The sequence below is a fragment of the Lissotriton vulgaris genome, unplaced genomic scaffold (assembly GCF_964263255.1).
Source record: "Lissotriton vulgaris unplaced genomic scaffold, aLisVul1.2 SCAFFOLD_1500, whole genome shotgun sequence".
Classification (NCBI taxonomy): domain Eukaryota; kingdom Metazoa; phylum Chordata; class Amphibia; order Caudata; family Salamandridae; genus Lissotriton; species Lissotriton vulgaris.
In genome coordinates this window covers 511,092-524,280 of record NW_028241052.1, presented here as the reverse complement: position 1 = coordinate 524,280, position 13,189 = coordinate 511,092, and the positions used below count along the sequence as shown (strand labels likewise).

General features: G+C 47.1%; 1 protein-coding gene across 1 annotated transcript in view; it reads left to right on the top strand.

Moving 5' to 3' along the window:
- Positions 1–5,326: 5,326 nt before the first annotated feature.
- The window catches only part of LOC147672121 (ribokinase-like), a 518,130-nt gene continuing 510,267 nt past the window's right edge, over positions 5,327–13,189 (top strand). The window contains exon 1 of the mRNA XM_086948020.1: positions 5,327–5,530. Within this exon, the coding sequence (XP_086804146.1) occupies positions 5,451–5,530 (80 nt within the window). The 5' untranslated portion in view covers positions 5,327–5,450. The remainder of the gene's footprint in view (positions 5,531–13,189) is intronic.

The window sequence follows — 13,189 nt, the reverse complement described above, 5'->3', positions numbered from 1 at the left end:
ACATCCTCCTGGGGGACCTCAACTTCCACCTGGAGAACAACAACGACCGCAACACCAGCACCCTGCTCGACAACCTCGCCAACCTTAGAACTCAAGCAACTGGTGAACACCCCCACCCACCTCGCCGGACACACACTCGACGCCGTCTTCTCATCCAGCAAAGACATCGCCTTCAGCCACGCCACAGAACTCCACTGGACGGACCACAGCTGCGTACACTTCACCTTCAAAAGAACGACGATCCACCACCACCAGCAACAGGTTGCCCGCAGAAGCTGGAACAAGATCACAGCCGACCAGCTCGCCACCTCCCTGAGCCAGCGCCCTCCTGCCAGCTCAGCGAACCCCAGCCAGGCCGCCGACAACCTCACGAAGTGGATCAGCAACTGCGCGGATGAACTCGCCCCTCTGAGGACCCCACCCAGCAGACCCGGCAGCAAGAAAGCCCCATGGTTCACCGACGAACTCAAGAGCTCCAAGAAGAACTGCCAAGCCCTCGAGAAAGTCTGGAGAAAGGAACCCACACCGGACAACATGACCACCCTCAAACTCGCCACCCGGAAGCACCACCAACTGATCCGCGCCGCCAAGAAAACTGCATTCAAGGACCGGCTGGACAACAACGCACACAACTGCAAGGAACTCTTCAACATCGTGAAAGAGCTCTCCAACCCCAACGCCGGAAACAACGACATCACCCCCTCGCAATACCTCTGCAACTCCCTCGCCTCCTACTTCCACAACAAGATCGCGGACATACACAACAGCTTCAGCACCCAACCGACGCACGCCGCGACCCCAGCAACGCCGCCCACCACCACCCTCCGAGCCTGGACTCCGATCAGCACCGAAGACACCGTCCGCATGATGAACTCCGTCCACTCCGGATCTCCGACCTACCCCTGCCCTCACCACGTCTTCAACAAGGCCGACGCTGTCATCGCACCCCACCTGCGGGACATCATCAACACCTCCTTCGGCACCGCCACCTTCCCTGAGAGCTGGAAGCACGCCAAACTCAGCGCTCTTCTCAAGAAACCTACAGCAGACCCCACCGAACTCAAGAATTACCGCCCAATCTCGCTTCTCCCGTTTCCAGCCAAAGTCATCGAGAAGACCGTCAACAAACAGCTGGCCGCCTTCCTCGAGACGAACGGATCCCTCGACCCCTCGCAGTCCGGCTTCCGAGCCAACCACAGCACCGAGACCGCCCTCATCGCCGCCACCGACGACATCCGAGCCCTGATGGACAACGGAGAAACAGCGGCCCTCATCCTCCTAGACCTCTCCGCGGCCTTCGACACTGTCTGCCACCGCACCCTAGTGCAACGCCTCAGCAACGTCGGAATCCAGGAGAAGGCACTGGAATGGATCGTCTCCTTCCTCGACGGAAGAACACAGAGAGTCCGCCTACCACCGTACAAGTCAGAGGCCACCGAAGTCATCTGCGGCGTCCCTCAAGGATCCTCGCTGAGCCCCACCCTCTTCAACGTCTACATGAGCCCCCTCGCGGACATCGCACACCAACACGACCTCAACAATGACCCCGCCGCCGCCAGAGCCAACCTGCACGAAGGGATGAAGGAGGTAGCCGAGTGGATGTCGACCAGCCGCCTGAAACTGAACTCAGACAAGACGGAGGTCCTCATCCTGGGCTCCACGCCCACCGCCTGGGACGACTCCTGGTGGCCCCCCGCCCTGGGCACCGCACCCAAACCGACGAACCACGCACGCAACCTGGGCTTCATCCTGGACTCCTCCCTCTCCATGACCAGACAAGTCAACGCCATCTCCTCGGCGTGCTTCAACATCCTGCGCATGCTACGGAAGATCAATTTTGGAAAAGGTGATGGACAGAGTTTCTGAATGATGCAGAATACTCCTACCCAGTCAAGAGATCAGGTGGATCCTCACGGAGACCAGGAAGACCGTCACCCAGGCCCTCGTCACCAGCCGTCTGGACTACGGCAACGCCCTCTACGCCGGAACCACCGCCAAGCTCCAGAAGAGACTTCAGCGGATCCAGAACGCTTCAGCCAGGCTCATCCTCGACATCCCACGAAACAGCCACATCTCCGGACACCTGAGAGACCTGCATTGGCTCCCCGTCAACAAAAGAATCACCTTCCGTCTCCTCACCCACGAACACAAAGCCCTACACGATCAAGGCCCGAGCTACCTCAACAACCGAATCAACTTCTACGCTCCCAAACGCCACCTCCGATCAGCCAGCCACGCCCTCGCCGCCGTCCCACGCATCCATAGAGCGACAACAGGAGGAAGGTCCTTCTCCTACCTGGCCGCCAAGACCTGGAACTCCCTCCTGATCGACCTGCGCCTGACCCAAGACCACCTCTCCTTCAGGAAGAAGCTCAAGACCTGGCTGTTCGAGCAGTAACGGCACCCCCCCCCCCCTAAGCGTCTTGAGACCCTACGGGTAAGTAGTGCGCTCTACAAATGTCTTGATTGATTGATTGATTGATTGAAAGTGGGCCCAGCCCAGCCTCCTGCAGCCCCTGATGGCCACAGACGGCCTTGTCCCGGGCTTGTCCCGGGCTTCTCCCGGCGCGCTCCCGCGGGACGAGGTTTGAGTAAGTTTGAGCGGAGCACAGCCCCGCCCTGTTACTGCAAGAGTTTCTGCCCAGACGGAAAGTTGTTGCACCGGGTACTCGGCCCCGGTCCGTCCTTTAAGCGCCTCCTGGCGCCACGCAAAGATGAAGGCGCCGTCCTTGCCGCAAGTGGGGCAGCTGGGAAATGAAGTCCGGTGAGGAGGGGGCTCGGCGGAGCAAGCCCAGCCGAGGGGAAAGGCGGAGCGATGCCCGGCCCGTAAGTTTGAGCGGAGCACAGCCCAGCCCTGTTTCTGCAAGAGTTTCTGCCCAGACTGAAAGTTGTTGCACCGGGTACTCGGCCCCGGTCCGTCCTTTAAGCGCCTCCTGGCGCCACGCAAAGATGGAGGCGGCGTCCTTGCCGCAGGTGGGGCAGCTGGGAAATGAAGTTCGGTGAGGAGGGGGCTCGGCGGAGCCAAGCCCGGCCAAGGGGAAAGGCGGAGCGATGCCCGGCCCGTAAGTTTGAGCAGAGCACAGCCCGGCCCTGTTGCTGCAAGAGTTTCTGCCCAGGCGGAAAGTTGTGGTTATTCAATAAGTGCAAATGTTATAGTTCTACCTATTATTCTAACTCCTTGATCCTTTAGGATTCTAGGTACTGGTGACTAGGATTGGTAAGTCAAATGGTATAGGTCCTGAATGGTTAACACCATCGGTGTCGCATTTTCCCGCTGTGCGCTAAAGATTCGCAAATCCCGCGGTTCATGACGAGCTCAGCTCGTCATGAGCGTACGAGAGGTGTACTTCATGACGAGCTGAGCTCGTCATTAGCGTCGAAGGGGTTAAACAAAATTGATTAAGCGTAGGTTTTACCTGTTCAAGGTGTGTATGTTGATTTATGGGCCCAGGTGAGTATGGTAAAACAGGCAGGAGAGCCTGCGCTTTAACAACTGCGTCCCTTACTTCCGACACATAGTGTTGAGAAGCCGCACAAAAAGAAACATAGCTTTGGCATCATCTTTCCTATGAGGTACGACTCTGCAGCCCAACCTCTGCATATCACCAGAGAAGTCGCTGAGCACCCACTGTGTGCTCACCACCATGTAAACAAACACTGGCACAGTCTAGTCCGGGAGTCCAGATACATTCTAGACAAAAAATAGATCTTCTTAACACTACTTGACTGATAAATTCCTACTCTCGACATACGTTCCTACTCTTGTCTTGACAATACAAACAAAAGTATTTTGTAATGCAATGAGCTCACAGCAGTATCTACTGCTCCAGTGCAGCTAGGCACAACAGTGTCTGTCAAAAGGACTGCAACACTGCACGGGAGTTTCACAAGCCCCCGAAAACGATCCTGACATGGTTTTACTGGAATGGAAGGGTGCTGCCACGTTAAACTTAAGGGGGTGTGACACTGGAACGCATTGTGTCAAAATGTGATGACAGGTTTCGTGCCATTACGAAGATACAGAAGGTGGTATGGTTGTAATATTAAACGTGTATTATATTGGAATGTATTTGATGCTGTTATGCTGGAGTGCAATATGTAAACAGAACTGCACTGGAGAGAATGGCTTCCCTTGCAGGATACCCTGTCTGTGCTGGCTCTGCCACAGCAACTGGTGTAGTATGTTGTTCAGGCGCGACAGGCAATTGGCCATTACTGAAAACCCTCATGCGTGCACGATGACAACTCGTACCACGACACCCACCGCACACGGCCCTGTAGCATCCCCTGATAAAGGTTGCGTTCCGCTGACCTGTTCATTTGTTGTGCTCTATCTACTCCCGCCGCTGCTTGTTCCAGAGCTGACCATCAACCGGTGTAGAAACAAAGGAAGGACAAGGCCGACGTTAAACTGCCGGCTTCTTAGAAGGTAGCCACACACCACAGAAATAATGCAGTCGACGTCTTTCTTTCCCAGACTATAATAAGGATTGAATGCGCGGCTGAGAAACCATATAGGATGGAAGGGTGCCATTCTAATTTAAAAGCCCCCAACGCGCTACTTTCTCTATGTATAAAAAAAGACAAGCAGATAACCAGGCAATGTCGTACGAACAAAACGATTTCTAGATCTGTGGTTTTACGTCCAACTACCGCTGTCTTTTCTCCCATTTATATCATTTCTCACGCTTGTATAGCCACTTTAATATGGCCGCTGCAGTGAAAACAGCAACTGGCAGCTCAGTCTCTATTTTCCCTTAGTGGAAAGCGTGAAGGTGTACGTACTTCGTTTCCGTCCCAGTTTCTCTGTTGGCTGGGGCAGCAACGTGCAAGCGGTCTCTCTGTGTAGCTACAGCGTTGCTTTTGTAACGGACCACCCAGGAAAAAGCAACAGCCAAAGACAAATATGTTTTTGTAATCGGTGTCAGCTGGATCTCAGTGATGCTCTCCAAGTATTTCCCAAGTGCGTGCTGCTGTTTCCCGAACGCTTCTTTGCGCTTTAGTTGAGAAAACTGGCGAGGCTATGTGTAACTTGACCGGGCCGGTATCTCTCGGAGACAGTGGCAGTGAATACTTCCTACATAATATGAACATTCTCCGTTCAGTGGGGACGGGTGCGGCCATCTTGTGGTTGGCACTACAGATGTTTTGTAGTCCGGTAGTTATGTTCTTAATAGTTTTATTACGTGCTCCAAAGTTTATCAGCATTCTTATACTTTAACGAAAGGAGTTGATGGCGGAGGGGTGACAGATAATGTCACGTTGACTCCGTTTGTGTGATAGTGGCATTAACCTGTGATGGGGAGGGAGACGCCCGTTGGATCCTGCCCTCCAGTGATGACACGGAGAGCAGAGTCCGCTTCTCGTGACTCCCTGGGGAGACTTTGGACCACAGCTGTAGTGACTTTCCTGCTGCTCTATTGAGTGTGGTGCTGGTGTAGCGAAGCATCATGTCCCGGGAGGCTCAGGCTGACTCTGCTGCAGCTGCTGCCGTGGTGGTGGTTGGCTCTTGCATGACAGACATGGTCAGGTTAGTATAGAAACTCCTAACAATCCTGTGCGTTTTCGGTACACACAGGAAGAGTGATCTGTCGGTATGATAACCTTTATTTCAAACGTGATGTTACTCCAACCCTGAAAGTGAATACAGTTCTCGTTACATGATTAAACTGAGATCGCTGGCAGAGCTTTTTAATCGAAAGCTTAATCTTACCCAAATTCACACCCTACTTTCAACACGTTTTTTGATTTTATGTATTCATTTTTATGATTTTATATAGCGCAGATATGGCCCAAAGGCACCTGAGGGCTCCACAATAAAGCTAGAACAAATCAATAAGAAATAGAAAATATACATTTACATTAAAGGTGGGAGGTAGAGTGCTTCACACATATCCACAGCAATGAAAAGCAGATGGTACAGTACCACATGAAGATCATCGATAGTTTGTGTAGGATGAGGATGGTAGGCAATTGAAGAGAGCAGCAGTTAGGCCAGATTTAGTGCAATTGAAGAGCCTTGGCGTGTTTTTAGGTCGAGCCTTGGCAGCGCGCATGCGCTGTCTGCAAGACTTGCTATAATCAATAAAACCACTGTATTCCCGCCTCCTGCTTACAATTGGTTCATTCCAGCATTGCTCTTCTTTGCTGTCTCCTGTCTCGTTCCCGCAGCCGATAGCTCACTTCCTTTTACGCTTTTCTTTGCTGCCTCCTGTCTCATTCCCGCAGCCGATAGCTCACTTCCTTTCAAGGCTCAGGAGCACCGATAAAGTACAGTGTTCTTACGCTTGCTTTAGTTACCTCCTGTTCGTAAGAACTTTTTTATCTTTATTGATGCTTTTGGTCCGTCGCTCCTTCTGCCCGTTTTGCTTCCCCTTCTGCTTTGCGTTATAAGCCCTCCCCCACCCTCCAAGCGCACACAGCCCCTGCATCAGTCGTCTCTTTGCCTGTCGCTCCTTGTTTGCAATGTTGCCCTCCCACACAAACGCAGCATTTACCTGGTTGCTTTCCACCGTCGCTGCTTCCACCCAGCCACCACTCTCCTGCATAAACGCAGAATTTCCCTTATTAGATAGGCCCGACACAAATGCTGTGTTGGAACGCGCTGAACTCTTAGCACACACGGAGTGAGTCTGTTTGTCAACAGTCCTGCTGTGAACAATGCCTCAGTTTCTGTCCATTTCGTTTCTTCTGTTTTCTGCTTCCTGCCTCCGCCTCCCAGCTCCAAAACTGTAGCATGGCGTCCTCATACTAGTTCCGAGCAGCCTCTCTGCGAGCCAGCAGGTGCTTTTTGTTGGGGAGCCCTGCAATGCCCAGAACACAAGCCAGGTAAGTAAAACTTCTAAAAAGGCAAAGTTAAGCAGGTCCGATACCAAGTCCAGAGCATCAGTGTTCAGTTCATTTCACATAAAAATGCAAGATATGTGTAGTGCGTTCTTTAACCCAGCTGATAGTCTTAATTCACAGCCCCCTCTCTCACGGTGGCGCTCGGGGGGGGAGGGGGCTGCTAAGTAAGTCTGCTGTAATAGAAGCAAACTGCCCCACTGTGTGTAAATACTTCACAGAAGCAGCCAAATGTCACATGCGCACAGCCTGACAGTTGCATTTTGATGGAAACATGCAGCCGTCACCATTTGTGAAAATAAGTTAAAGCAAATTCAGTAGGTCTTCAAACATCCACATTCACTTTTTGAAGCAAACAGCTTGCCCTCTACGGAGTACTTCCTTATTCCACTGTTGACTCTTTTCTTTCACTCTTCAGTGTCACACGGGGGCTGTGCGGCACTAGCTGTACTTTACCATGTTTGAGATGTCAGCTGCAGCTGAACCATTGTGGTGTCCGTCAAAGGGGTGTCTGGGAAGCACATTATTATTAATATTATACAACTTATAGAGCGCCTGGTTACTCCAACGGAATGTCCGTGCTAAAACACCAGCTTAGAACATAGCAACTGTGCCCAGACCACCCCTCTAAATCCTCTTTTCATTCTTCCATTTTTTTCCTACCTTGTTCCCTTCACTAATAAAACACCTGCTTCCCCACCAAATCACCAATCACTTCCCTTCTTTCCCACAACTCTCCTTCATACCATTTAATTCCCCTTACACATACGCTCATGCACACATGCCAAATTACTCTCACACCGCCCAAATAACATATTTTTCCTAAAATCCACTTTCTTGACATCCCATAAGTAAAATAACATAACTTCTTGGAAGCTAACAAGCTTTTACATGATACGCAGTCCGGATTCAGAGCTGGTTACTGCACTGAGACAGCGTTATTAGAAGTTACTGAAACTATCCGAGAATCCCTGGACAAAGGCTGCTGTGCAATGCTGGTGCTGCTTGACCTGTAAGCAAAGTTTGACACGGCGTCCCATAAGATTCTCCTTGACAGACTTAGGCAACTAGGGATTTCGGGGACAGTGTTAGCTTGGTTCCACCCCTTTCTTGAGGGACAAGTCCAAAGAATAAGGTTGCAACCACACTTGTCATCAACCCGCCCTTTAATCTGTGGAGTCCCTCAGAGTTTGGCCCTCAGCCCCACCCTTTTTAATATCTACCTTGTTCCCCTGGCCCCACTTATCGAGCACCATGATGTCAGTGTCATCTCATATGCTGATGACACACAGCTGATGTTCTCCTTTAAAGACCATTCAGAGGCAGCTTTTACCAAATTTCAGCATTGTCTGACAGATATCTCCACCTGGATGACTAACAACTGCTTACGGCTTAACGCAGATAAAACTGAAGTATTGTTTTTTAATCAACCTTCACCCCCTCAAACTGACCTTTGGTGGCCTTCAGTGCTCAATCCACCCTCTTGCCCTGTCTCATCAGCTAGGACTCTGGGATTTAAAATCAACAATACATTGTCGTGCAAAACCCAGGTAGGACATGTTTCCTCTACCTGTTTCTGGAAACTAAAGGCACTGCGGAAATTCCTCCACCTTTCTACCTATGGAGTGCAGAAAAAGTATTGTCCACGCACTGGTGACATCCCAACTAGACTATGCTAATAGTCTATATTTGGGCCTACCAGCCTATCTATTCAGAAAGCTGCAAACAATAAAGAACGCAGCTGCAAGACTTATGAGAAATATCCCCCTAAGACATCACATCTCACCACATCTACGCAGCCTTCATTGGTTACCGGTAAGAAAATGAACAGAATTGAATGGCACTCGCCCTTGCTTACAGGGCAATAAATGGCACCGGCCCCCACTACCTAAGGAAAATAATTAAAAAATCACACCACACAAGATATCTAAGGCCAAATCACCAAGAACTTCATGTTACCCCCTGTTTTGCCAAGGCCAGACTAGGCGGACGCTCATTCTCAGTCAAAACAGCCATCCTCTGGAATTCCTTACCCCTACAAATCAGAAAGGCCTCATCAGAGGACAGCTTTCGTAAGTTACTGAAAACATGGCTCTTCAGTCTCCCTTAGACACTCACGGGCCTCACAGCACTGAATCACTTAATCCATCTTCTCCGCTTAGCGCCGGGACACTCCCGTCGGGGTTAGCCGTGCGCTCTATAAGATACATAATATTACATTACATTACCATTTACAATCCCAATAGGTCAAACTCCAACAAATGCGAGACCTATTGCATTTCAAATGCAGTTTCCATGCATTGGCAATGTTGCATGGTCTGTAAACTTTCCTCTGTGCCATTGTTTTACTGACACAATTTCTAGTGTTAAATGCAATAAAAATTAATTGTGCTTGCTGTTAAATATTAACAACATTGTTTTTATGTGTCGACAATAGCTGCAGTGCACTTTCAGCGCCTCGCAGTGCATGGTCTATAAACTTCCCTCTGCTCCATGGTTTTACTGACATAATTTCTAATGTTAAATTCAATAAAAAATAATCATGCACACTGCTGGTTTTGCTCTGCACACTTTCTGCCATTCTTGTCTAATTTAAGGAGAGCGTAATTATGGTGAGTAGTACACAGCCACAAAAGTAGGCTCTAATGGCTTCAGCTCCTGTTACACTTATCAAATGGGATCTTCAAAAAGCCAACAGCACTAAAACACCTGGGTAAAAACATTGTCATTTACATTTACAATGCCAATAGCTCTAACTCAAGCAAATGTGAGACCTATTGCATTTCCAATGCTTGTTTAAGGTATCATGACCTATATTAAGGCATAGGCTTAGCGAGAGGGAATTCCAGGTTCTTGTGGCCCTTCTAGAGAAGGATTTGCTTGTGCTTGAAGGTGGGGATTTGAAGGAGAGCAATTCAGCGTTTCTTGAATCTCTCATCGCCTGAAATTTTCAGTTTCTCAGAGACGTACATGCGTAAAGAGGAGTGAATAACTTTGCAAATGATGCAGGCAGTTTTTATTGAGTTCTCGCTTCTATGGGAAGCTACTGAAGGGAGCAAAGACTGGGTGAGATGTGATCGAACTACTGTGTTCCATCACAAAGTGGGCTACCACTTGTAGTACTGCTCTGAGTGGATCTAGATGGACTTTGGGAATGCCGGAAAGGAGTGCAATCCCATAATCAAGTTTGGAATCTTATTCTCCAAATGAAGTTTGTGGTATCGTGTCATGTGTTGTGCGCGTGTGTGTCTCGTGTGTATGGCGCGTGTATGTGTATGCATGCGCGTGTGTGTATGTCTCGTGTGGAATGCGTGGAATGTGGGTCAGTGAGAATGCTGTGGAAGGGAGTCGGTTACTGGAAGGGAAAGCGGAGGATGTGCTTCATGTCGCTGTATTGCCTTCTTCTTACCTGTTAATAAAGAAGACTTGAAGAACTCTACCTGCCTACAAGACTTTACCTTACAATACATGGCGACGAGCGGGATACGGCAGCAGCGACATTGATTTTTCTTAAAAAAAAAAAAAAAAAATTTTTCTTCGTTTCTGTTGGAGTTTCTACAATTATTTACAACTCCATCTTAATTGAAGAAATGTTCATCAACCATCAACTGTGAGTAGTTATATTTATGACTGTGCAATTATCTGGTATGCCGAAAGAAGTTGGAGTTTACCTTGCAACGATCTTCAGCAACACATCGTGCATCTTTTAAACTTGCCGCGTGAATAACCAGCCTGCGCGTGCGGAGTGTTACTGTGAACCTCCTGACTTTCCGTTCCTGATGCCTTCGCGTGGCTAATCGTCATCTTAACGTGATAGTGTCATCACGTATTACGCATGCGTGCAGCCATTTTGCATGTATCCTGGCAACGCGGTAATCTCATCAACAGAGGAACCCTAGCAACGCGGCAACCACTTTAACAGAGAAACGCTTCACTACGTATGTGCACAGATTAATGAAATATACGCGATTTTGATGTCTACAAAGTGCAACGCGTTCAGATGTTGATACATTCTTTTCAAATGGATATAAATTTCTACGTTTATGAGCAAATCCTACGCTTGCCATACCAGTTGATTCTACGTTATTGGTAACATTATATGACTTATTCCTACATTTATTTTTTTATTTTTAAATTACCTATATTAATTCTACTCTATTAGAACTTTGGTGAACTCTTTGTTCAAGGAAATTACATATTAGCTTGGACTTTGGTGAACTTTTTGCGCAAGCATTTACAGAGGAATTTTTTTTTAATTATTTATTTCATCTTTCTATGTGTTAAATTGTATTAATTTACATAATAATTGCAATGTCTTCAATTCTTCCACCACCATTTTTTTTGGCGGAGTCTGGTGAACCTCCTATTGCATGGGATCTATGGATTGATATGTTTGAGGCTTATGTTGAAGTGTTAGCTGAAGAGGAATCTTCTCAAGATAGGAAGGTATCATTACTTAAACATAGGTTAGGTGCTGTAGGTTTAAGGGAGTTCAAAAATTTACCGAAAATTGAAAATGCTGGAGATATGGGTGCTTATCAATGTGCTGTCAAACAAATGCAGGAAAGGTTTGGAAGAAAAATTAACGTAGTGATGGAAAGGTTTAAGTTTTATTCAAGAGCTCAAAAAAGTGATGAGTCAATTGATCAGTTTGTTTCAGCTTTAAGGGGTTTAGCAGTCACGTGTGAATTTGAAACTATCACATACGATCAGGTTTTGCGAGACCAGATCCTTATGAAGACCAAATCTAAAAAAATTCAGGAGAAATTATGGTCATCTGGAAGTACTTCATTAAAAAATGCTATTGAGGTTGCTAGAGGTGTAGAAATTTCTGACCAATGCATTCGTGAGGTTAGAAATGAGAAAAATGATATTGATTCTACATCAATCAATGCAGTGAATAAGGTTGATAATTATAAACCCAAGACTGATAGTAAGATGACTAGTTATTCATCTTATTCTAATAAAAAGGGAAATGAAAAAACTTATGAGAAAGCTAATGAACTAAAAAAGTTTGCGTGTTTTAGATGTGGGTCTTCGACTCATCTAGCAAACTATAAGTGGTGTCCGGCTCTCGACAAAATATGCACTAACTGTAAAAAAAAGGGACATTTCACTAGAGTCTGTCGAAATTTTAAAGCGAAAGTTAACTATTTACAAAATGATGAGCAAGATGACATTAATTGTGTCCATGCTAATAATCAAGATGATGTGTTCCACGTTGTAGGTGATGTATGTAGTATACAGGACGAATCAGTTAAAGGGACAAATAAGGTAAAAAAACTACCATCATGCCTTGTCAATATTGATGGTTTGGAAGTAAAGGTCATGGTAGATTCTTGTGCATGGTACACCATCATGGGCATGGATTTGTTTAAATCCCTTTGGCCTACCAGACCATTATTAGGTCCTGATGTACGTCCTGGTAGTTACACTGGGCATAAAATACCTTTAGAAGGGTTTATAAGTGCTATAATAACCTTTGGCTGTAATTCGTGCCAGGGTAAAATTTATGTGGCCAACAAAGGTGCGACTATTTTGGGGTGGCCACACATTTTTGATTTGGGCATGAAAATCGACCCCAGACGTGAGTGTCCTGTGTACTCTATTCAAGATGAGTGCGTTGAGAATAATGCTTACTCAAACCTACAAGAAAAATTTCCTGATGTATTTTCGAATGGGATCGGCAAAATGGTTGGGTTCAAGCACAAAATAATATTAAGAGAAGGTGCATGTCCTATTCGACAAAAACTTAGGAATGTGCCCATCAGTTATAGAGAGAAGTTAGGTGAGATACTTAAGAAACTGTGTAGTGATGGTATTGTCGAACCTGTTGAAAGCTCAGATTGGGTTTCGCCAGTCGTAATTTCGCTTAAATCTAATGGCGATTTACGACTGTGTGTGGACCTAAGGTGTTTAAATGAAGCTATTTGGGTAGACACATTTCCTCTTCCTAATCTGCAGGAACTTACGTCTTCTGTTGGTGGCTCATCTTGGTTTTCCAAGATAGACTTAACCAGTGCATACCACCAAATTGTGTTAGAGGACGATTCTAAACATTGCACTGCCTTCATCACTACAGAAGGAATGTTTAGGTATAAACGGATGCCATTTGGTCTCGCTAGTGCATCTGCTGTGTTCCAAAGGGAAATGTGCAGAGTTTTACAAGGCATTGAAAATGCCAAGGTGTTTCAAGACGACATTTTGATATATGGGAAAGACAAAGAATGTCACGACAAGAGTTTATTTGAGGTTTTAGATGCATTGAGAAGAAGTGGGTTAACTATCAAAAATGAGAAATGTGTATTTGGGAAATCTGAAGTTGAATACTTAGGACATGTAATAT